Source organism: Melopsittacus undulatus, chromosome 4, assembly GCF_012275295.1.
Source record: "Melopsittacus undulatus isolate bMelUnd1 chromosome 4, bMelUnd1.mat.Z, whole genome shotgun sequence".
NCBI classification, from domain to species: domain Eukaryota; kingdom Metazoa; phylum Chordata; class Aves; order Psittaciformes; family Psittaculidae; genus Melopsittacus; species Melopsittacus undulatus.
The window spans coordinates 104,082,940-104,108,476 of record NC_047530.1 but is presented as its reverse complement, the minus strand read 5'-3'; the positions used below and the strand labels follow the sequence as shown (position 1 = coordinate 104,108,476).

The 25,537-nt window shown below is 36.6% G+C and overlaps 1 protein-coding gene across 1 annotated transcript in view; it reads right to left on the bottom strand.

The window, feature by feature from the left end:
- ATRNL1 (attractin like 1) overlaps positions 1-25,537 on the bottom strand; it is a 498,994-nt gene that overhangs the window by 406,435 nt on the left and 67,022 nt on the right. The window contains exons 8-10 of the mRNA XM_005154514.3: positions 24,847-25,102; positions 16,583-16,766; positions 11,923-12,077 (exon numbers count right to left, since the gene is read on the bottom strand). Coding sequence (XP_005154571.2) covers positions 11,923-12,077; positions 16,583-16,766; positions 24,847-25,102 — 595 coding nt within the window. The remainder of the gene's footprint in view (positions 1-11,922; positions 12,078-16,582; positions 16,767-24,846; positions 25,103-25,537) is intronic.

Genomic DNA, 25,537 nt, shown 5'->3' with positions numbered 1-25,537 from the left:
TTTTTCATTTTCTCTACTACATTCTTAAACAGAACAGTGTGAGGACACACATGCCAGAGAGGTGGTGCTCCTGAAACAGCTTCAACCAAAGAGATCACAGTACTGGGGCATCAGCTATGATCACAGGTCTCCAAAGAAGGCAGGAATAGTATTAAATATAAAAGCTGTGTATTCCTCATATCCCAGCATGACAGTGGCATTTGATGCCTCCATGGTGTTTGAATTATGTAAAAAAAAAATATCAGCCTAAGAGCAATATTATTTATTGGAAAAACGTGATCAATAGTTAATTTAATTTGTATTTACAGAAAAATATTTCAATTTTAAAAGCTATGAAACTCAAATATTTTAACACTACAACCCACCAGCAAAACCTTAATGTTATACTTTAAAATCAAGTCGTTGCTGCTTAAGTTATTGCATATTAACAGAAACAGCATGTTAGACCTCATATGCCTTTGATGAGAAAGGAAACAATTTAGGAAAACCCACATGAATTTTCATCTGATCTTGCAAAGTGCTGCACATTATTTTTGGTATTTTTACAAACATACATACAAACATATATTATTTCCTATACTCAGAAATTTAAGTGGGATTTACTGCTGAAGGAAAACCTTAATAAAGGCCAGTTTTGAGATAAGAAACCTTCGAGGGCTGGAGGTATAATAATTCCTTTCTTGCTGATGGTATTTGTCAAACTGGCAGGTCTTTTCAATAGAGTACATGAAAAAAAGAAGAGGAGGGAAGCACATTACAAAATAGCCTTGCCTCTTATCTCCTCCCAGCTTTCCCAATAACTACTGATCACTGAAGGGAACACTGTGCAAGAATTATAATTTGCTTCAGCTTTAAATTCCTGATCTGAGTTTCTCATTACAGATTGATTAATACAAAATAGTGTAAATAATACAAACAGTTAACCAATTGAATTTTTATGAGGTTTGGTAAAGAAGCAAATAGAATTAATCCCTGCCCATCACCTTCAGACTTCTTTAGAACATTTTAAAATACCCAAATCTCCAGACTTACAGTAAAGTTCCAAGAAGAAAGGGGCAAACAGCAAACTCAGTATCATTTTCAACCTTGTTTATCAATATTACATCCTTCTGTGCATAGTTCTTATTGTATTAAGCCTAATAAGGATGGTAAGCTCTATGGAGCAAGGAATAAAATACTTGCCTCTAATGTCATGCACTCTTAAGGTATTATACAGATAGTAAGTGGAAGATATGGTATTGGTTATATTTATCACTGTCATGGACTATATAGCACAAATCATGTACTGCTTTTAACAGAAAAAGATACTAAGCAGATGAAAGAGTCATACTATTCATTCCAAACTGATTAGCAGAATTTGTAGTCACTGAAAAGTATAATGAGGGATACAGGGGTTTTTCTTTCTATTAGTAAAGTTTTCTGCTTCAAGAACAAGTTGTACCACATTGTACCATTATAAGAAAAAAAAAAAACGTACTCCCCCCCCAGTGCAGAGGAAATTGGTTACCAGATGATACAGAAGTGGCTCCAAGAGTGAATTTGCCAGCCACACAAATCACAGCATTAAACATGCCACAGAAATGCATCAGATGTGCCGTGATCCATCTGATGGTGGCAGAGAAAAACCCCAGTTGGACTTTGCATGGGCCAGTGCACTACAGGGTCCACACTCCAACAGGACAAGTCCTGATACCCTGTATTTTACCCAGTCACCTATACCCTTCTTACGTACAACCTACCAGCAATATTGTATTCCTGGTATCAGAGAGAATGACCAAGATATTTTACAGAAAAGTTCTCAATATTGCAACAGTAAAGAAAAAATGTCACAGAGTTTGAACTTGGATGTGAATCTAGGCTGTCTGTACGGGACATGGAAACACAGAGAAGAAACTGAGAATTCACTGTAGACCATTAAGGCTCCATTGCTGAGATCACCCAAAATACAACCAATTTCTTCAATACAAAAGTACTAAATAGCATATAGAGTAGGGGAAAAGGAATATGCTATACTATGTATTATGCTAGTGTGTATATATATATATATAGTATTGTGTGTATATATACATACATATACATACACAGAACTAATATGATGTATTCATACATTACTAGAATGTATTCCAGGATGATTTCATAGAAAAATAACAATCACATTTTTAACCAGCATTGCCATAACAGTAAAGTGCTCAGATTTGCTTTAAAATATTTAACCAAAATCAAATTTACAAAAATGTGATTGAAGGAAAAATGGGGGAAATACAGGATCCTAGCTCATTCCATTACTCCTGCAAGTGCTTTTATGAGTGACTTTTGCTCTTCAGACATAGTTGAGCATACTATTAAAAACCTGTGTAGGAGTAGAGGGCAGCATTGATTTTACCCTTACCCAATTTTGAACAATCTATTACTTGAACATTGGGGCAGAACTGGACCAGAAGCAAGTTAAAACAACTCCATTAAATTCATGTCTGAATTAAGTTAGTGAGGCAGTTTTGAAAATTATCCAAGTTGAGCATCCAACTATCTCCAGTTCAAATTCACACACACACACCCTGCAATGCCCAATACTGCACTCAAGACTGGACAGAAGCATCCCACTCAGAACTTGCAGGTAGAACACTGTCAAAGTGATACTCTCGCTGTTCCCTTTAAAAAATGGAAAAAAAAAAGACATATAATTGAACAGCAGCTGGAGCAATTATTCAAGATAGAAGAGAAACAGGTTCATTTCCTACCCAATGGGATTTAAACCTACAGCTTTAATTTCTGAGGAAAGTGCCCTAACTGTTCAAGCTAGGCAATTCATCTCTACTCCAAAGTAATGCTGTTCCTCCAAACAGGGTGAAAAAATAAATAAGGAAAATGTTAGAAACTGGGAGCAAAAGTTGTTAGGTCAGTCTCTAAAGAGGCAACCAGTGTTTCATACTTCTAGGCCCAGCTCTGTATTTCTGCACTGGCAGGCAGGTCTAGCGACAACATCTTACAACATTTGGAGCTAAGCTTTAAGAAAAGGTATACAATGCTACCTACTTTGTGTTTACATTATCAAACTATTTCTCAATTTAAAAGTATTTAAAGAATTTAAATAGATTTGAAATGTCAATGTAGTACTTCTGCTTAATCACAATCAACACCCACAGCACAGCCTTATTCATTATGCAGAAGACACTATCAGATTATGCTTCTACATTCTCTTCACATATTTCCAGTAACTACTGAGTTAGTTTTACTCTGGTAAAAGAAGAAATGTTGGTTCACAAGGTATGGAGATATATTAAACTTCTCTTTGGTTCTCTTTTTTTTTTGTAACTGGGCAACTAAACACTACAAACAACTGTAACACCACAAAGGTTAGATAGAAACAAAAAAAACTTTATTTTCCAATTCATCCCACACTGCATAAGTATTTTTCTTTATTTAGATAATAAAGAATCTCCTTAATCTCAGAAAAACAAAGGTAAACGTGTTTGAAGCAGCATAAATTGAATTTAAACTATAGATCTAACCTCTACAGCAGGGCCTACATATGTATCTCCCTAAGCAATATTAAAAGAGCTCTACAACCTTAAGCTTTACCATTAAATGGAGCAATTACTGCATTATATTCTGTTCTTGCTCTCCTAAGAGTACAGTGATATGGAGGCAGTTGCTACTGCAGACTGTACCAGAACTACGTTTATGACTTAAATGCTACAGGATGTATAAAACTTCTATTGTAGCTTTACATTCTCTTTGCCACAGCACACTGATAATTTATTTGTAACTCCAGAAGGAGGAAGAATTGTAAAAGCAGATGTATTTGCATTAAAATAAAATCTTTACACACATTTAAACTTACTCATTTTGTTGACAACAAAGACTAGAAACAACTTACTTTTAAAGCAAACAGTTTATGAATACATAATTTGGTTTATTGCAAAATACAAGCAATGGGCTTGACTACAAATGAAGCTAAAGTTAATCTCATGAGATAATCTGGAAGTGTTTTTCCAAACAGGGAGAAGTTTTTAAGCTTTGTTTGAATCTCCTAGAAGAAACAAGATTTCACACGAAATACTGCCTTTCATAAGCAACTGAATTTGCATATTATTAAACCATAATAATAAATTGAATCTAGAGTGTGATGAGACTTACAAAAGAAACATTGCAGAATACGTTACTCCATTAAAGGTGTTTATTATTGCACTTCTGCCATAGATACAGACAATGCCAAAATACAACTACCACTAGGAGAGAGCAGGGAAACAGCTTCTATGTTCCAACGATTTCAGCTTTTGGTTTATATAAAGGTTCCCGTCAGTCATTCTTTATACCTTTCTAGGTGTCCAGATACCTTAGCAATTGGCATACATGAAATAAAGGGACGGAGACTGAATACTTCATAAACTGAAACTACAGGAACTGCCTTAGGCATACAGAAATACATTTACTAACATTACCTTCTGGCCATGTACCAAAATAAATATCCTTATGCCTAGAAAAAGCATTTTTTCTTTCTTCCTTTTGTTTCTTCAAATACTGGTCTCAGTAGTTAGAATCTCTGCTTTAAATTCTAATTCTGTGTATACAAATTATATTTATCCACAAATTTTACAACTCATAAGACATAATCTAAATTACTTTCCTAAATTCTGACTGGAATAGAAATGCAAGAGTTTTAAGTCTGTGGGAGGATGTTCTGGGCTCAGCAGTAGCAGTCATTTTTCTCCTTCTTAGTAGCTGGTGCAATGCTGTGTTTTGATTTTCAGCCTGGGAACAGCACTGATAACACCAGTGTTTTTAGTTGCTGCTCAGTAATGTTTAGTCTAACTAAGGACTTCCTGAGTCTCATGCTCTGCTAGGGAGGAAGGGAAGCTGGGAGGAAGCAGAGACAGGACACCTGACCCAAACTAGCCAAAGAGGTATTCCATACCACAGCACGTCATGCTCACTATATAAAACTGGGGGCAGCTATCCGGAAGAGTTAGATCACTACTCAGGTAAGGCTGGGTATCTGTTGGCAGGTAGTGAGCAGTTGTATTCTCTTCTCTTGTTATTTCCCTTATCATTATTATTATTGGTGGCAGCAGCAGTGGTTTGTGTTATACCTTAGTTACTGGACTGCTCTTATCTCAACCCATGGGACTTACATTCTTTTGATTCTCCTCCCCATCCCTCCAGGAATGGGGGGAAGAAAAGGGGGAGAATGAGCAAGCGGCTGTGTGGTTCTGGGTTGCCAGCTGAGCTTAAACCTGAGAGGACGCATGTGTCACAGTTTTACAATTAAAAACCAAAGAGATGATTTATTAATCCCAAGCTAATACTTTAAAAAATATATATCCTAAAGTTTTTAAGAGTACAGCTTTGAAATTTTTTCTCTGCTGTTGGGCTGCAAACAAGTCTTTCAACATTTACAAGTGTGCATTTGTGTATATAGATACATATAAGTATGTATTTAATACATACACATATATAAATACACAGTGTGGTAGTTGAGGGTTTTTTTATTTTTAAGTAGTATTTTGACAGGTTTCCAGGATGTACATTGAGCTCTTCTTCAGAAAATTAAAATCCACATGGACATGGCCTTCCAATAAATTATATGGTCATATAAATTATAAATCAAATTTACACCATGCATTTATCAGCACTGTAACATTAATTATAGGGCAACATAAGAAAGACAGACACGTGATGTGTTTTTTAAACCTTCATACCAGATACAAAGGTTGAGGGTAAAAGAAAAACCAGCTGTAATGCTGCACCCCTCTATTCTTCCCAAGCCTACAGGAGAGAACAAAGCAAGGAGGATTCTTGCTCAAAAAAGCTGGTTGTTGGTACAGCCCAGAAAATGGAATGTGATTGGATATTCATAGTGCAACTTCTGGTATTTTGAGGGAAACTACCAGAGTTCTAATTTTTCTGGGAGGGTTTTCCATGATTGTTGCATTATCAGGAGGCCAACAGCAGAAAGAAGAATCCATAATAGTTTTTTACCTTATTGCAATTATCCTGGAGCACATTTAGCCCACTGGAGCTGGTTTAGATATGGCATTTTTGATCAAATTAATGTAAGTGCATGTATAAAGCATATCCTCAAATTTTCCTAACTTGCATCAAATAACCCTTAGTACTGCCCAAAAAATGAGACGGCTTCATATAGTGTTTTCATTTGGGGTTTTTTAAATGTTTAAATAAAACTAAGAACTTCTTGCATGGAATGCTATTTATTTCACAACTTTTAGCCTTTCACAGAATTCAGCCCAGTTACTGAGGTGGACTCATTAGACTAACTTCTAATATCTTCTTTGGAGCAGAGTCAGACTAGAACTTTGTATGGTAGACATATCACCCCGGTTTCTCTCTGAAGTGTATCCTATTCCTTATATAATATACATAATTACATTTACCAAGTACTATGAAAAACTCCCCAGCACACTAGCCTGGCTGAACTGCTCTACATCTGTGTGGGCAGTAAACACAATCCTGAAATTAAGGCCAATAATAATCAACTCACGATGCTGTTGCTGAAGAAAAAAAAGCAGATTGAACTGACATCACAGTTTGTACCAAGAACAAAACATAAGAAAAACATCAATACTGTGCATGTCACACTTCCCCTCCAGTTCTATTACACATTCATTTGAACTAATCTCTGTGGGATCTAAGCACTCTGTAGAAATTAAAGTCAGTGGCGATTATTCTTTCTACCATGTCTCAGTCTCCCAGTGGTATGCAATTTTGATATATTACAAAGTAGTGTTAAGGAGCTGGGAGAACTTGGGATACAGATCCTAATATATAGTTTCTCAGTTACACAGCAAAGACTGAAGAACAAGACTGAAGAACAAGATAATATCTTACTTTGAAAGATACATCCTTATTAATTACAAGTATGCAGCCAGAGGTTCAGACACGCACATCCTAGTTTGTATTGTCATTATTATGTATGCAACTCTGATTTCCATAGAGCTTTCACACAGCACACACTTTCACAAGCACTGCATACCTATTTTTGCAATATGCACCTATTCAAATTCCTTTTCTAAATGAGAAAAATGCTCCAAGTATCTTTCAAAGTGTTATAACAGAAGAACCGAATAAACATCCTAGGTTTAGCACTGACACTACATTCACAGTAGGCAGGAGCTCACTACATGAAGCCTTTCAGCCTCATTTTGTATACGGAACAGGTAACTATGGCACTCCAGTAAACAGCAGATAAAGCAAAGCTATAACCAACATCAGTTAGAAAACTGCAAGTCAACCACAGCACCTGAGACTGAGTCCAGTGGTAGCCCAGTCCCCATTGCCATGGTTCCTCTTTCAAGAGAATGTAAGCAGTAATAGGTCGGTGAGAAATTGTCACCTCTGCGAGGTAAACAATGGATCTGCAAGGAATTGCAGAGCAACTTGGGGGCAAGTCAGATAGTAAACTATGAGAGAACAAAAGCATACTCAAGGTCAGGTTTCTAAAGCTCATTTTAGGCAGGAGACTTCCCGTCATAAGTATGTTTACCGCTACTTAAGTAAACACATCAAACAATATTTACTTATGAAAATTAGAGCATCATAATACATTTTATAACATTCTCCAGATATCAAAGTCTTCAGCTTTAACAAGTGTCTTCAAATGAAGTATTTGAAATGACTGAATTGAGCTCTTGGCTCATGACACGTTTAACTGTCTAAAACTTATGCGTGTAGACTAAGTTCACTACCCTGAGCACAATGACTGATCCCAGAAAAGGGGAAAAAAAGGCAAGTTTACCTAAGCTTGGTAAAATTAATTGCTTGAATTAGTATTATATTACAATATTATTGCAAGTATTAATTAAATACTTGTCTCTCTCCACTGACTAGATGACTAGCCAGTATTACCAGACAGTATTCAAAAACAACCTTTTAGGTAAACTTAACTGAGATTAATCCCCCCACCCTGTGCTGGTTTTTGGCTGAGATAGTTAATTTTCTCCATAGAAGCTGGTACAGGGCAATGTTTTGGGTTTGTACTGAAAACAGTGTTGATAACACAGGGATGTTTTCATTATTGCTTGAGCCCCGCTTAGACACAGTTAAGGCCTTTTCTGCTCCTCACCTCACCAGTGAGCAGGCTAAGGGTACACAAGAAGCATGGAGAGGGGCAGCCTGTACAGCTGATCCCTACTGACCTAAAAGGTCAGTTCCCCACATCATAGTGGGTCATGGTCAACATGCAAACATTATGGAATAGGAAAAGAGGGACATTGGGAGTGATGGTGTTTGTTCTCCCAAGTAACCATTGCAGGTGATGGAGCTCTGCTGTCCTGGAGATGACTGAACACCTGCCTGCCCATGAAAAGTGGTGAATAAATTCCTTGTTTTGCTCTGCTTGCATGTGCAGCTTTTGCTTTTCCTATTAAACTCTTTATCTCAACCCATGAATTTTGTCTCTTTCACCCTTCTGCTTCTCTTTCCCATCTCACTATGGAGGAGATTGTGCAAGTGGCTGTTTGGTGCTTAGCTGCTGGCAGGGGTTAAACCATGACACCCCCCAAATAGTCATTTCACATTAATATGAAAAACAGAAAGCACTTTCATAGATAATAAAAAGCTGAAGCCATCTATCCATATGACTATGTCACATATAATAAGAGAGATAATCAAAAGTACTCTATAGCCCAGCTTGAACATAAATAGTATAGGCTCTATCTCGAGGATTCAGCTGGTTTCCAGACAGCACCCATTTTTTACGCGACAGAATATTACACTCCATCCTTTGCAAGATATCTAGGAAATGTGATACTGATAGCATCATGAATTTTTTCTTCCAAGCATTGCTCAAAAACTCATGATACAAAGAAAAAATAATTCTGAAATACACCCATTACACAATTATTTAATTTTTCGTAAAACAAGCATTTACTGACGTCTGAAAAAGTATGAATTTATAGAATGTGTGCTGTGAGACTGTTTTCCATTCAGTGAAATGAATAATACAGAATATTAAGTCTGAAACAAATCCATCTTCATAGGATTATTTTTAAGAGTAATTACTACAACAGTTTAGTTTGTATTTTATCAGGTTGATAACACACAGAGAATATGACTTGCAAGAACACATGAATACTGTATTACATACTGTAATGGACTAGAAAAAACAATGTATTGTTCCACTTGAAAAAAGAATACATCATTTTCATGAAGTAAGAGCAAAAATTCCTGGTGCATGAAAGTCAAAGTTACATTTATTCAGGTCCTGGGATTCATACTATTGATTCTCAAGTGTACATTCTACAAATGAATGTAGACCAATAAGTAATATTATCCTCTAAAATGAGGAGGGAGCTCTATTTCATTAAAAATTAAAACCAGATGTAAACTGAAGTGAGAACAAAATCAATAGCTCACACCATCAGACGCCTACAAGAAGCTACAGAATATGTAATACAGGGATACAGTCCAAAAATGTAACTGTTCTGAAAGGCGTTATTCACACACTCAGTGAAACTGACAGGAAATAACACATACATGTTCCATGTACTTAACTTCCTGATCATTTTTGTATGAAAACAAATGCACTGCATTGATATCTAAACAGGAAGCCATAAGGAGCCATCAACTAGTCCTATGAAAAGTATCTTGCCTCACCCTCTTCTACCACTGTAGTCAGCTGGTAAATGCTTGTCAAGGATAGATCCAGGCACTATCCACAGGCTATTCTCAACAGGATCTGGTATGAGTCCATTTCACAGATTGTTCTGACATCCCCCAGTTTTTAGCTCCCAGGACAAGTGGCTGTGCTTTTTGGCATGAATATGACCTGTGTGTGTTTATATTTGCAGCCTATGCATAAAATATGGACATGAACATCAGGGAAAGGAAAACCTATTTATGGTAAGAACAGCAGTGGCAATAAACAAGACAGGAAACAGATACGAACTCATTAAATTCCCTTAGATTTACAGCCTCCACAATCCTATAGGGACGCTTTTCCATAACTGCACAGCTCTAATGGTTGAAACCATTCTACAGACTGAAAGCTCACAACCAAGTAGTCTCGCCTTCACAGCATCTTTTACCTTAACCAGTTTTTCTCCAAAGTGTATTCTTAGCATGCATTTATAAACAATGATCTTTCCTGCTCTCAGCTACTCTCTTACAAAATTAAATATACCACATCCTTTTATTACTTACTAAAGGCTCCTCATGCTTCAGTCAGCCTTAATGCTACTTGCCATGAAAAGCCCTGTTTGAGTTAGTCTTTCTTAAATGTGTGTTGCCAAAATCCTGCAAAGACATCCAGGGCCTTGAGAATGGTATCAATGCTTCCTCCTTCTTTTCATTAGGACTACATAGGCCACTTCTACAGCCATACACAACTCCTTACTCAGACACACAAGCCACTGTCATTCAATTTGTATGAATGATTTGTTATCATTCGCTAAGTGTATGACTTGCACTTTGTTCCACTAACCATTATCTCATGTCAACTGTCACTTCCAATCATCTCATTCTTGAATGACATTCCAGCCTCCACCCAATTGGTTGCCATCAAATTTCAGTGGGGTTCTTTTGGTACTCTTCTCTACTTTTGAAGTCTGGTAACAGGGAATGAATTCTATACTTTGACATTTATACTGTATATTAGCAGGCTTTGGTGCTTCAAAAGTAAACCTCTTTTTAGCACCATCCTCCTAAGACTATTTCTGCCCATGAAGCTATGCACAAATGACAGCCATTTGCATTGCACTATTATCCATGGAAACACATTTTTATCCTTACCATAAGGATACAAATGTATTCTATAGTCTACTATTGCCCTGATGCATTTAATATAGTTATCCCATTGTTCTATCCAAGGGAGTATGCCCCAGAATTTTCCTCCTGCTCAGCAAAACCACTCATGTTAGACTGTGGGTAAGATATTGCTACAAACGTATGTGAAACAGGCATATACCAAGGCAGTTATTCTGATCAAGTAACGTATTTCCTTCTCAAAGGCAGGAATCCTTTAATTAATACTCTGATCTGAAAAGGCCAGGAAGAGACAGAAGACAGGAGGGCAACTTGTCAGAGGAAGATACCCAGCAAAACCCATGCATCTCTTCCATCACCTGTGCCTGTTAAGCTACAACCACTATCTACCACAGTCCATCTCCCAAGCAGTGTTTCTCTACACTCTACTTCCTTGGCGTGGACTTCCTATGTTTTCAAACTGCTCTTCAGCTTGTGGCAACTCCACTTTTATCAGTTTCTTGAGCATCACCACCTGACTACTTCACCTCAACTTTCAGACTGCTGCCTGCCTTGGCTTCTCCACTTCTTGATTTTCAATTCAGACCCACTGTGGTGCCCCTACAGAAGCACTGAGCAATGCATTTTTCAAACTGCCACCAATTTCAAACCTTTTTAGAAACCTCTCAAGTGCTGTTTATGGGAAAGTAGGTTTGTTTCAGTTGGAAGTAGTGGTGTTAGTTTTTGATTGGGGTTTTTATGTTTCGGTTTTGGGGGTTCAGAGTTTTCTTGGGTTTTGGGTTGGGGTTTTTTGTTGTTTGGTTTTGGTTTTTGTTTTGTTCTTTTAATTTAAGCATCACATTTCATTAGTACTATGTAGCTATTCATTATGAAAAATAAATAACCACTAGTGTCTGTGTTCAACACACTTTCATAAAACCAAAAGTGCACCAACTCTTGCAATTCATTTAGCAACAACATATCCACTACTCATAATATAACACAGTATTGGGCACATTTATTAAACCTTGCTCATTTTAGCTACTATGCTTTCCCCCAGAAACAACAAACCTATGGAACAAAAGACTACTTTTAATTTTACAATATAATTTATAAATAACTTGAAGATATTTGGGATCAAGACTTTAAAGGCTCACGTTAGCTTGAGTTGAGAAAGTAACACTGTGGTACTTAAAACTCAAATGAGAATAAAACAATACATACCTATATCATATGCGAGGAAGTCAGCAGAAAAACACTTTGCACCATTACTCAGGGAAGTATCATTATGAGTGTTTCCACCAAAAATTAGCATAGCTCCATTGATTAAGACAGCTGAATGAAGGTACCTTGCAAAACCACTCTCCTTTAAAATAGTCCTATGAAATACAAGAACAAATAAATTCATACTAACATGTGAAAACCTGCAGACACATCAAAAAAGTTTACAGATTAAAACAATATAAAATACAAGGAAAACACTAAAGCCGTTGTTCAGTAAATATGATTAAATATATTCAAATTGCTCCCAGAGTATTAAGTTCCTTTTGTTACAACAAATATTTAACACTCATTTAAAATGTCATGCTTACTTAATTAAAAAAAGCTTGTCAAATTATGCATCTGAAATAGATTGTATCACATTTACATTCTTCAGCAGTGATTAATGATATGGCAAATTGCATTCGAAACTGAATGCAAACACTATTCTATTCTTGTATATCCTTAGCCATACTGTGGCTTTGCTCAAGAATGCAATAAGGAATTCTTTAGAAGGCTAAAAGAACCTTTAGACTATCCTAATTATTGGAAACTAAGAAACTCTTTTGTTTGTTAATTAACTGAACACTTAGAACTCAAAAAGAAATTGGTAGAAGTGATAAAAGGTGTGATAAAAACCACTTGCACTGCTTCAGAAACATATTCAGGCTGGCAAAATCAAACACACAGAATTTCAGTACCAAAAAAATAAATACATTCAAAAAATAGCCCATGCACACTGAGTCTTTGACCTCTCTTCAACTCATTTTAGGCTGTGATGTGCAGTCTGCTTCGCACTAAGTCAATAATATAGGCCCAGCAGTAGCCAAGAGCCATCAGTGCTGCAGTTTTATAGCAGCAGGTGTGGGGCTAGTAGAAAAAACAGAATACAGGCTTGATTCAATCACAGCAAATAAATCTCACCAAGGGACAAAGTAGCCACTTCTGGGTTTTGCCAGCTTGAATTACTTAAACAGACTCACTGCAGACATGTTTGGGAAGAGTTGAGCAGATTATCAGTACAGAATATTATCTACATTCCTCTAATAACCTTTTACATGTCCAGAAATCTAACAGTTTCCAAGTTTAGACTCTCACTTGGGTTACTGCACACTGCTCACACTTATAATTAAGCAGCTCTGTCATTTGTTTCCTGTAATGAACATATTGACTTGACAATCTTTCCTTCTGATTAAATAAGACCATCCTTCTTGAATCATACAAATTCAACACTTGTTCAATACATTTTCATCATCGTGAGATTTGGGGGAGAAGGTTTGAAGCTTATTTCATTGCTTTGACATAATGGTGTAAATCAATCAGTAAACTCTGGATTTTAACTAACAGGAGATAATATGTTTAAACAAGCTGAGAGGAAAGCATTAAACCTAAATTCTGCCATTTAAACAGATTCCTCCCTACCCCTAGAGAGTTACTTCAAAGGAAATGCCAAAGACCAAGTGAAAGTAAATGAGGTTTTTTTAATTGCTTAAAAAGGTGCTAATTCCTTCAAGCCACCAACATACCCACCAATGTGCTTCTGGCTTAACTCTTTTTTGTTGGTGGTGATTTGTGGTTTTGTTGTATAACTCTAATGAATAGACTTTGAAAACAGAGCATCACCCAAGTGTGTTTTTCTAACCAAGAATTAGCTTCATACAGAATACTTATGGTACCTAGCTAGAAAAATGTGGTATTTGGTTTCAATTCATCAGTTAGCAACATACAAAATCAGAAATGACAAGGAAATAGGACAAGACATTATTTTAAAACAATTATTTTCAACTACCAATGGAGCAATACTGCTATGTGTTTAAAGACTGATGATATACTAAGATCCTGTCTTTGTCTACTTGACCTTTAGATTTCTGTCTTTTGCTTTACCAGTTTTCTGCAGCTCCTGCCTCCTAGCCTACATTAATTGCTATATCATAGGCTCTGCTTTGATTATCCCACCTTGAAGCTGTCTAGATAACTAAAGACTTACTGTTCCAGGGAACAGCAGTCCTCACCATTTTTCTTTGGGCTACTCACTTTCCTACCTGTCACCCAACTGCACTGCCCCAGCCCTGGTCTCCCCATTGTACAAGGGGATTTCTTCTGGTCGATGAGAAAATGAACATGAGCCGGCAGTGTATACTTGCAGCCCAGAAAGCCAACCATATTCTGTGCTGCATCAAAAGAAGCTTGACCAGCATGTCCAAGGAGGTGATCCTGCCCCTCTACTCTGCTCTCGTGAGACCTCACCTGGAGTATTGTGTGCAGTTCTGGTGTCCTCAACATAAAAAGGACATGGAACTGTTGGAACAAGTCCAGAGGAGGCCACGAGGATGATCAGGGGACTGGAGCACCTCCTGTATAGAGACAGGCTGAGGAAGTTGGGGCTGTTCAGCCTGGAGAAGAGAAGGCTGCGTGGAGACCTCACAGCAGCCTTCCAGTATCTGAAGGGGGCCTATAGGGATGCTGGTGAGGGACTCTTCATCAGGGACTGTAGTGAAAGGACAAGGGGTAATGGGTTAAAACTGAAACAGGGGAATTTTAGATTGGATATAAAGAAGAAGTTCTTTACTGTTAGGGTGGTGAGGTACTGGAATGGGTTGCCCAGGAAAATTGTAAATGCTCCTTTCCTGGCGGTGCTCAAGGCCAAGTTGACAGAGCCTTGGGTGGCATGGCTTAGTGTGAGGTGTCTCTGCCCATGTCAGGGGGTTTGGAACTGGTTGATCTTAAGGTCCTTTCCAACCCAGACTATTCAATGATTCTCTAATGTTTGTACATAGTGCGCTGAGTTTCATCCCTCCTGGTAACAATAACATTTCTCCAAGATTCAGCAGAAGTGGAAGTTTGTTAATTTGGCCATGATATCAATATTCATCATTCATCTCAGCATCACCAATGAGAGCAATCTCTAGAACTCCCCATACCCACACATATCAACCCCTTGCAAATTATGTGAGTCTCAGCACACTTTATACTGAATTCATTATTTATGCATGTATACATGCATCTGCAAACATTAGGGCATGTCAACTGTACTGACGCCAGAAGCTGCATACTGCAGCATGGCATTATAATGGTAATAGAAATACCCAGGAGCCAGCAGGTGCTTCCACTGTTTCAAGGCCATTATCTAAGCTCAGCACCACATTGGCCCTCAATTGCCAACTGCAGCAGTATGCAAGTAATGAGAAGCAATACAGGTATTACGAACACTAATTCTCCATTATGTATTAGGAACAATGTTTGCACTAGGAATTAAAATATCAGCCCCTCATATACCAGGAAACATTAAGCCTATGCTTAACTGATATGAGAAATGAAAAGCCACATACTACTGAATAAAATAAGTAATCAAGCTTTGCATACCAAGATTTCAGCCAGATCAGACAGAGAAACAGAGAATGTGAGAAAAACAGAGACCATGAGGAAAATCAAATGTGAGACTGAAAAAAGCCATGTACATGGCCATAAGAAACGTCTCTGATTCCACCTCTGCCGCATACTCAACACAGCCAGTGGTGTGTTCAGGCTCAGCTGCCTCACAGAGTGCTTTGAATCCTGATTATAAATTGTCACAGGTACAGCAAAGGAAGATTATTTTACTACCTAAGTGTCATTACTTCATCCTCTCAACCACAGTATAACTGCCTTCCAGTGTAATACTCATGAAAAGAAAGAGTTAAGTACTCTACAAGCTGCAGTTTTTAATATAATGAACAAAAATATCCCAATAATTATTATTATATTGTTGAACAGGCCATCAAAAGATACAATATCACTTTGTTCCAAGAATAGACTACAATAAGAAAGTATTAAAATTCCAGCAATTTAAAAACACATTAACAGGGACAAAAACTCTCGTAATAATGTTTCCAAGTGCCATGAGTTAGTGACATTCAAAAATTAAGAGCCTCAGTGAAATCAAACCCACATTCCCAACATCTTTAGAGCAAGTCTTGTGTGCTTCAAGTTAAACCATTAATTCTCAAGGCAAATATTAAACTGCAGGAATAAAATGTTCTGTAGAAATAGTTCTTGACCTCAAATCACCTCTATGGTATGAATAAACTTTTAAGGTCACTTCCTATACATAGCATACAAGTACCATTCATAAGCTACAATAATCTTCAGGGGCAAGGAACTGAGAAACAGAAAACCCAAGAACATTAATAACTAAGGATCCGCACACAATACCAGGAATTTTCTCTTATTTCTAACAGTTCCATGAAGAACAACTTCGTGCAGTTCTTTGATTTCTCTCCTTAATTACATAACAGGTACTTGAACGTGCATCAGCAGTACATTCATACCACGTGGAAACAGTACACGTTTTCTGTATAGCAGTTACTTCTGGATAGGAAGCTTCTCTTATTTTGTGCAAGATGTGCAAAGTTTCCTCCCTGCCATTCCTTCTATGTGTAGCTCCATTAATTTGCTGGCTAAATTCTATTAATCATTAATCTGCTGGCCACAACTCTTCCATTTTTGTTGCACAGAATGTACTGCTCTGCAAACACAAAGGATCTCTGTCCATGACTTCACTAGAACCTTACTTTACCTTACTCGATGCTTCTGTTTTCTTTCTCAGCAGCATATAATAGCTTCCTACATTATAAATGCCACTTACCATGTCCGAGTATTAACCTCATATCTGTAAAGATCATCCACCAATCCATATTTATTGCCAGGTAATGCCTTGTATCCACCATGAACATAAATAGATTTTGTCAGCTCATCATAGACACTTGTATGGCCGTATCCACCTTGCACAATTGCTCCTTTTGTTTCTGGTACGAGCCAAGAATTAGACCCTGGAACAGATGAACAAAAGACATAGGCTTAAGGTTTATTATTGCTAACACACAATACTAGGAGTTTTAAGTATATAGAATCATTTTTCATTTTAATTCTAAGTACAGCAATAATTGCAATTGGATAAAGATATTAGCCTATTATCTGCTAGTCTTGATTAAATCAGAAATACACTGTTGTCACAGGTGCCAAGCAGTATCAAACACTCTCCCACGTGTGAGTTCAACACACACAGAAAGCCAAAAAAAACCCAAAACACAAAACAAAATAAACCTTTTGGAAAACAGGAAATTAAGGGTTATGATTAATTCTCTCCCAACCTTAACTCTGTCCCACCAGACATGGCTGATGAGAATCAGTGCTCTAGCTACCTCAGCTGTGTTAGGAACACCTGTACTCAATCATGAGGAAATTGTCTGGAGAAGCCTGGCGGAAACTGAACTGCTGTGAAGTGTGAGAATCAAAAAGTAACACACAGATACAGATGCTTTGCTAGCAAACTGTACAGTTATTGAGCTAAAATCAGTTTCCAACTGCCACTTCTTAGTTATTTAAGTGCAAATATATGTACTCAGTTGCTGAACACTCACAGAAGGATAATTTGATAGCAGCTCATTAAACTGGCACTTAAATCCACATTTTACATCACATCATTAATAACTGCAAAGAGACACCAGATAAAACCATTCACAATAGCTGTTGTTACTGAAGAATAAAACAACTGGAAAATATTTTACAATAACCATAAGATGGAAGTTAAGCAGTCACTTGTTGCCTGTGGCCCTAAAATTTCCGCTTTTTTATTTCTCCATCTTCCCAGCTAATGCATATGTCACAAAAAGAGCAAGCCAGGAGGTAATCCTTGTAGATGCCAGCCTATTCTGGCAGCCAGTTCTATGGGTGTAAAATGGGAGAAATCATTCACTTGCAGCCTGTTGAAGATGAAGTCAGAAGAATACAGTGTGGACAATAACTTAAAAAATGAAGCAGTCTTCTAATTCCAACCTAAACTGTCTACCATTATGAAGTTATTTATCCAAAGGCAGCACACACCACCACACACCTTGCTTCATCTGGAAGTTACTTTAAATTCCATTTCATTTTTTCATCTGATATTACATGGGTGAAAATTATCTCTTTTTCCTCAGGATTGCTCTATTTAGTGAAGAGATTCATGACTTTCAGTCAGATTTTTTTCTGTGTATGAACATTGATATTTGTGTAATGCACTATTTACATTCAACAGTGTATTTACCTTATTTATATGTATTTTATTCCCACCTCTATGTTGTTTATTCTCAAGCTATTAATTACTGCAATTCTGAATACAAACATCAGATTTGCACCAACAATACTGTGTCGTTACACACAAATTACCTTGCTAACAGATAAGATTTACTTGATACAATTTATCTAACAGGACTGGTGAGGAGTCAACCTGCAGCTATAACTTTCTATCACCAACACCAGGGCTGATCACTATTGAAATGAGAAAATAAGAATGAAGATTTACATATATGCTTTTCAAGGGAAAAAAAAAATTACTGTTTCTCTGAATAAATTTTCACAATGGTGTGGCTCATACGTGTCACAGAATAGTTTACATTTCATAGAATCAAAGATTCACGGAATGGTTTGGGTTAGAAAGTGTCTTAAAGCTCATGTAGCTCCAATCCCCTGCCATGGGCAAGGACACCTTTCACTAGATCAGGTTGCTCCCAGCCCCATCCAGCATGGCCTTGAACACTGCAAGGGATGGGGCATCTGGTTTATGTAGCATTACCATCCACAGTAACATTGCAAGCTTTACATGACTTAACGGCTATTCACATTTTCTGTGCATCTGCTTGTGTAATAAAAACCATGTGCTACAGATAACTACGTAAATTTGAGCAAAAAGATCCAGCAACTTACTGATATAAACGTCAAAAAATGGGATCAGAATTTCTCCTATTTCCTAAAATAAAGTTTTGAGTATCAAAATGTTTATCTACAATTTTGATACCTTTCACACTTCTTCAGCATCTTGAATATTGCACCAAACAGACAAAAATACAATTCTGTCTGAATTTACAGACATCACTATGCATATGATCTGGATTGGTTTTTTTTTCTAAGTGACTCATTGATATGGATCATCACCTATCTTTTTTAAACAAAAATCTAATTTCTATTGAAGATATTTACGTAACTCTTCTCATACTCAACAATATCCCACTCTTTCTATCATTGGATCAGATGAAGTATTCGATTGACCAAATCAGTCATGCAAAACTGCATCCTCAACAGCTTAAAAAGCCAAATACAGAAATATGTCAGTGAATAAACAAACCAGAAAGAAGAAAATAGGATTTTTTGTTTATTTCCAGATTTCAATTTGTAAGCCTAATAGTGTAAAAATAAGATCAAATTAATTTTGAAATAAAATCACAAAAAAGGACATCATTCCAGTAATAGGGGCTTCTACTTTTCACTTGTAATTTGACATTTTTCATCAACATCTGGGGCATTTTCCAGAGAATTCCACCACATAAAGTTTCTCTCAGAATGCGTAGGCAAGTCACTGCAATAACCCGAGACAATTACACATGTCAGATGTTAAAGTGCTGGACACTGCTACAGGCTGCAATATTCTGGTCGCCTTTGTCAAACAGAACGATGTATTTCATGTCCAGCTTTCGCTTCCAGGACACTGAACAAGTGAAAGAAAAGAGGCATCGACCAAAGCATGTAAACAGGAAAAGAAATTACAGCTGAGATAGAAGCTAACCTCACCAGTTTAACGAACTGAAACTGGGGATACGACTTCTGCAGACACAGCAAGTGAAAATACAAGCTCAGTAGCAAGCATTTTGAACAAAGCTGGTTAGATACTACCAAAGAATAGCAACCATGGTGCTGACATTAAAGACCAGAGGGGGGAGGAGAAACATGATATGGACAATTACAGACCTTAATCTCACCTCAGTAACAGGCAAATATTTAGGACAAAGCTGGGCTTGTTTGGTCTTTTTAAAAAGGATAAATAAATGTTGAAGTAATGGGAAAATCTTTCACCAAACAATATAAATGTAACAACCCATTTACATCAGCTTTACCTAAAAACAATTAAAGGAGAAGGAAGAGTAGGTGATCTTCGTATCTGAATTTTAGTAATACCCTTACTCTAGCGTCACAATGGGAAATTGTTAAATAAACCATTGTAACAGAATGGGACTTGAGCATGAAAAAAAGAAGCAGCAATGAACAGTGTTGAGAGGTGGTGGGATTATTAGAGATACTTCTTAAGGACCAGAATGGGTGGATTTTATGACACTGTCACAAATTCAGTGTGTAATAATTGCATCAATTTAGTCAGTTCACAGAAGCAGCAGAAAAACGTGGAAAATGAACTGGATGATCTTGGCTACAAGAAAAAAAGGATCAAAATTCAACAATGACCTGAAGATACTGTTCACTGGGATTAGCAACATGAACTTCTATAACATGCAACCTCATCCACTGATAATGACTGAGAAGAAGTAGCAGCACTGCTTCATCAGAGACAGTCATTAATGACTTTCTCACGGATGCAGTACAAATGTCATTTTACTACCTACCAAGTGAGGTGTTCCCAATAAGATAGGATTAAGCTTAGTTAGAAAGGCACTGGTGAAATCTCACCTAGAATATCCCAAAGGCTTCATTAATCATCCACATTCAAGAGAGATGAACTCCTTGTGGAAGAGGTACAGAGATGAACTATTAGAATGACAGAAGAATAGATGAGGTTGCCTTAATTAGTCTTGCAAAAGAGAGTACTGGTATCTATAAATACCAAATTCTAGTAAGGGAGACAAGCTGCTTATATTAAACAATGTATCACCCAGAAAACAAGTGAATATAAACAGGCCATTGACAGAGGTAGTGTATCAATTAGAAGATGCCTAGCCACTAAAATTATAACCACTTTTCTAATGGCACTGTGAACAAAATCCAAACTGTTTAAGATTAATCCTCATGTATTTTTGAAAGGAATTATGAAATATGGTGTTTACATTTAAAAAGCAGTGATTTTGATGGCCAAGGTGATAAATTTCAGTGTTCTGCTCATGGGAAGTTAATCACATCCAAAGAATCACATCCAAAGATGTAAAATTATTCCATCATCAAACAATGAAAGGCAAGAAAAGAGAAAGAAACAAAACTTAATTTCTCATTTTCTTTTTCTTCAATTCACGTAACTGTACGAAACTGGGAAGGCCAAATCAAGAAAAACTGCAGATTTGAGCAATAATTTTTTTATCATTCAAAACAGAAAAATTAAAATAGCATTTTGAGGTATGGTTGTTTCCAAAATGATGTTTGAAGACTGGTATTTATTAATATGAAATAATAAAACCAGTAAGAATCCATGGAAAGTTAGATACATTGGCCTGATCTGTCCTTAAGACAATGCAACCTTCAAACAGACTAGGTAAAAAAATATAGAATCATGGAACAGTTTGGGTTCTAAAGGACCTTGAGATCATCCAGTTTGAACCCTCTGCCACAGGCAGGGACACCTCACACTAAACCATATTACCCAAGGCTCTGTCCAACCTGGCCTTGAACACCGCCAGGGATGGAGCATTCACCACTTCTTTGGGCAACCCATTCCAGTGCCTCACCACCCTAACAGTAAAGAACTTCTTCCTTATTTGTAACCTGTACACTGTATATCCAATAAGCACCTAAGTGTGGCATCTTCATTTCACTGCAGTGACAAACTTACTTTTTTAAGCAACCATGAAGCTTATGATAACTTACAATCAAGGGGAAACACATGTTGCATCACAGGGCTGTTTCTTTAAACACTATGTCAAAGAAGCATTTTTAATCAAAAGCAACCTATAACCTACTTCTAAAGTCATAATAAAACTCAGCCTAGAAAACAAAACTATATGCTGCCAAACCAAACCATTCTTCTTAAAAAAAAAAGAAAAAAATATAACATCACAGAGAACTTATTTGGAAGTTCCTTAATATATAAGGAGATTTATAAACCTCACCTAAAACAAAGCATCGGTATTATATTCACCTTCAGACTCACATTGAGATTCTTAGGAGGTTTATGAGGTATTGCTAACCTAAAGGGACATAAATTTCTCTGGGGAGTAACCCAGAAAAGCTTTATGGTTCAAGTTAGTAAAATCATTCACATAATTCCCATACCAGGATTTACTGGTTCCTCAAAAACCGTAAGTCTGCGTAGAGCAAGGAAGGACGACAGGAAGTTTTTTTGTTCCTGCAACAATCACCACACCTTCAGAGTGGAAATGAACTCCCGTGCTTTTGTATGTGAAAATCTGCCTGCAAACCATGCCTAGTTTTCCAGAATTTGACTTTGATGGAACATACTTCCTGCACTCAGAGAACGCCAAAGGAATTTTCAGGCCCTGCACACATTTGATGCACATATTTTATTAGTAGGAACTACATAGCTATATGAAAAGCTACGGAAACTACAAATCATTAAAACCCCTTTAGAAGTTTGTTGTCCTAGACCCCATAGAAATCAGGGTCACAGTAACTAAAGAAAGCTTTTGGACCATGCATCAGGTTCAAAGTTCATTAACAGGACTGGATCACTAGATGTTTCAATTCATATGAACCGAAGGGTAAGTCACTTCTTTCTACACCTCTTTCTTTCTGTAGGCACCTGGTAAATGCTTGAAAAATAGCCTTCATTAGGACTAGAAGTCATGGCTGATAACATTTAAAAGAACAAAGCAGTACAATTTGAAATGGTTGGACTTGATGATCTTAAAGGTCTTTTCCAACCCAGCTGATTCCATGATTCTATGAAATGCTAAGGCAATCTATGTTTTAAGAATAAGCACAAAGAGAATAAAATGGACTTTAATCTTTCTTTCCATAATGCCCTTTTATAAAAAATTTTCTTTCCTATTCAGGTGGGTTCACAGAAATGCTTCCATCACTTCCTATGTCTTTTAAGTTTGGATTTTGAGCTGTTGATGTTCCCCAGAAAAACGAGTCGTTCTTAGTTCAAACCACCATCTGGAATTTTAAGGTTAAAAATGATCCCACAGGTGCAAAACCGTAGATAAATGTTGCAGCTGGAAAATCAGGAAAATTCACCACAAAATACATTTCATTTACAGGGGAGGGAAAGGAAGGAGATGCAATGAGGTAAAATGAAACATGGGAATTAGCCACAGAAGAAATGGTTGTTACAGCATTATAGACCATGTTCTGCAAAGCATCGCATGCACCAATAATCCTTTATCACATCAGTAGCTCACTGAAATCAATGGTTTTCAACAGTAATACCCTCTATTTTTACAAGTTTACCTTATATTTGATACAAGTGAAACATATTTTCTCTATCAAACTAAATTTCTCACTAGCATGTGATGAAATTATCTCCTCAGAAGGGAGGCATAAAAACAATATAATAATTCAAACCCATAATAATTGCCAGAGAAAAAACTGCTTTCTCCTACTCAAAGCTTATCGCCACGGTATGAAAGGTTTGAGGGGGGTAGAGGAAGGGGAAAGTTGTTTTGTTTCTTTTAAATATGCTTAGTTGTAATCTGTTTTATTAATCCTCCACAAACATGGTTTGAACATTTTAAAAGATTAAAGTCAGAAGAAGTTATACATATTTCAACAATAAGGCCTACAATAAAATCTGCCAGAAAGTGTTGTACTACACCTTTTCATAATAGGCGAGAATAATACTGGTACTTCTATTCCAGACTAAATAAGCAGCACATTAAAAAGCAAATAACTAATTCAAAGTTAAGTCAATAGGCATTACAGTGAATGAGTATGCAGAAAAACACAGCAACATTATCTTTGTTTTTAATGAAAATAATTCTCCGATAGGTTAAAAAAAAAACTTTGAGAACTGAAGTCTTTTAAAAAACTTTTAATACTCAAAAAAAAATCTAATATTGTTGTGAAATATCATTCTAAGATCATAGTTTTATAGTGGTTCAATGTAGTGCAATCAAATTTTGTAGATAAAGCACATCATGGTGCTGCTGCTCTTATTCCCATTCTCTTTTATCCTTTTTTCAACATAGTTCTAAAATTTCAACAGTACCATCAGAGCTAATGCCAGGAAGCATAAGAACCCGCTGAGTGTTGAAGGGATTTCCCCTGCCTATAAATCTGCTTAAACAGTGCTTATATACACATACATGCAGGCCAAAAAAGTTAAATGGAACAGTTAAAAAATTCTTATGCTTTGACATATACGTCTCTGATATTTTGTATAATGCTTATTGTGGATGGCCTAAATAACCGAGTGGCTCAGATGAATTCTATAGAAAACAAAGAATCATAAAAAGTAAGAAAATGTTACAATTTTTATTAGGAGGCATATAAACATACCTTAAAAAGTAACAGAAGGTATCAATTTTCATGTTTATTCTATGAAAATAATATCTTAGATGTACTAGTATTGAAAATCACCTGTAGGAAAAGCTTACAGTTTGTAAGGGGAATCCCAGACAGCTCTGGAAGGTTATCAACAAAAACTAGTGTTCATTTTCTCTTATTTCCTCTAGAACCAACATGTACAGACTTTAGAGAGAACCCTACATACAATGAAATTATTACATTTCAAAAAGCCAGAATGAAAATGTTACAGCAACATTAACCTTCAAAATAACCAAGTAAATTAAGTAAGCACAGTACATCATATTCTGTTCTGATGTTTCTGATTTTTGCCCTACTTACTCTTTTTTTAATGTCTGCTCTGTAGTAAAAGCTCTAAGTCTGTGGTAAAAAAAGGTAAGTTGTATCACAGCAATAACCACAACGTGGAATTCGTGGTTTCAACCTTTGCCTGTTAAAGAGCACCGCAGCCATGTACACAGTAATATATAGCCAAAGCCAGCATACTCAAACACGTATGAAATGCTACTGCTTGACAAGAAATCTAATCTACATCATTTGAAAGAAAAAAAAAATATGTTCTAATCTGCAAAATACAAATTTTCACACTGAACAGGAGTGTTTTTCACATAGGAAAAAAGTATCAGGAATTTTTCCATCAGTATGCGATAAAATTATTTGAAAGTGACTTACTGATGTAGTATTCTTGCACAATGCTTGTGTAGCCATATATGGCAGAATATCCAAAAATTATAATCATAACCACATCTCTGCTGTCCAGCTCTACTATGTGTGCTGAATGACCTTCCACTGCATATTGTTGGCCATGTACAAGTACTGCAGGAGTTCTGGCACTCCACGTTTGACTGTGTATGTTGAAAATCCACAGCTCATCAGTAACATTGCCATTATTTGCTTCAATTTTGCCTCCATACATGTAGATTTCTTCCTGTAAAAATTGGGAGAGAAGAGAAAGCAAATAATGGATTACAGTAAGGTAACATCTGAACTATATTTCTGTGTTGCGTAGTATTTCAGAACTGAACTATCTGATTTCAATCTTAACGCTTAATCTTATGTTGACTAGCTCAATATCAGACACTAATCCCAGGCAACGATATTTAAACTAAACCAACAATGATGATAAGGAGACTATTTCTCTGAAAAATAAACCTAGCCATGAAAATGACACCAAAAAGAATCTCAACCAGATTACTTCAAGCAGAAAAACTTTAATTACATGGCTCTTCTAATCCATCCTGCAGCACTCTATTAAAAAAGGAAAAAAAAAACCACACACACACACTAAACAGAAAGGATATTATATTGTTTTCTTAAGGAACAGTTCACAGAATTAAAATGTGATTTTCCACACGCACAGTCT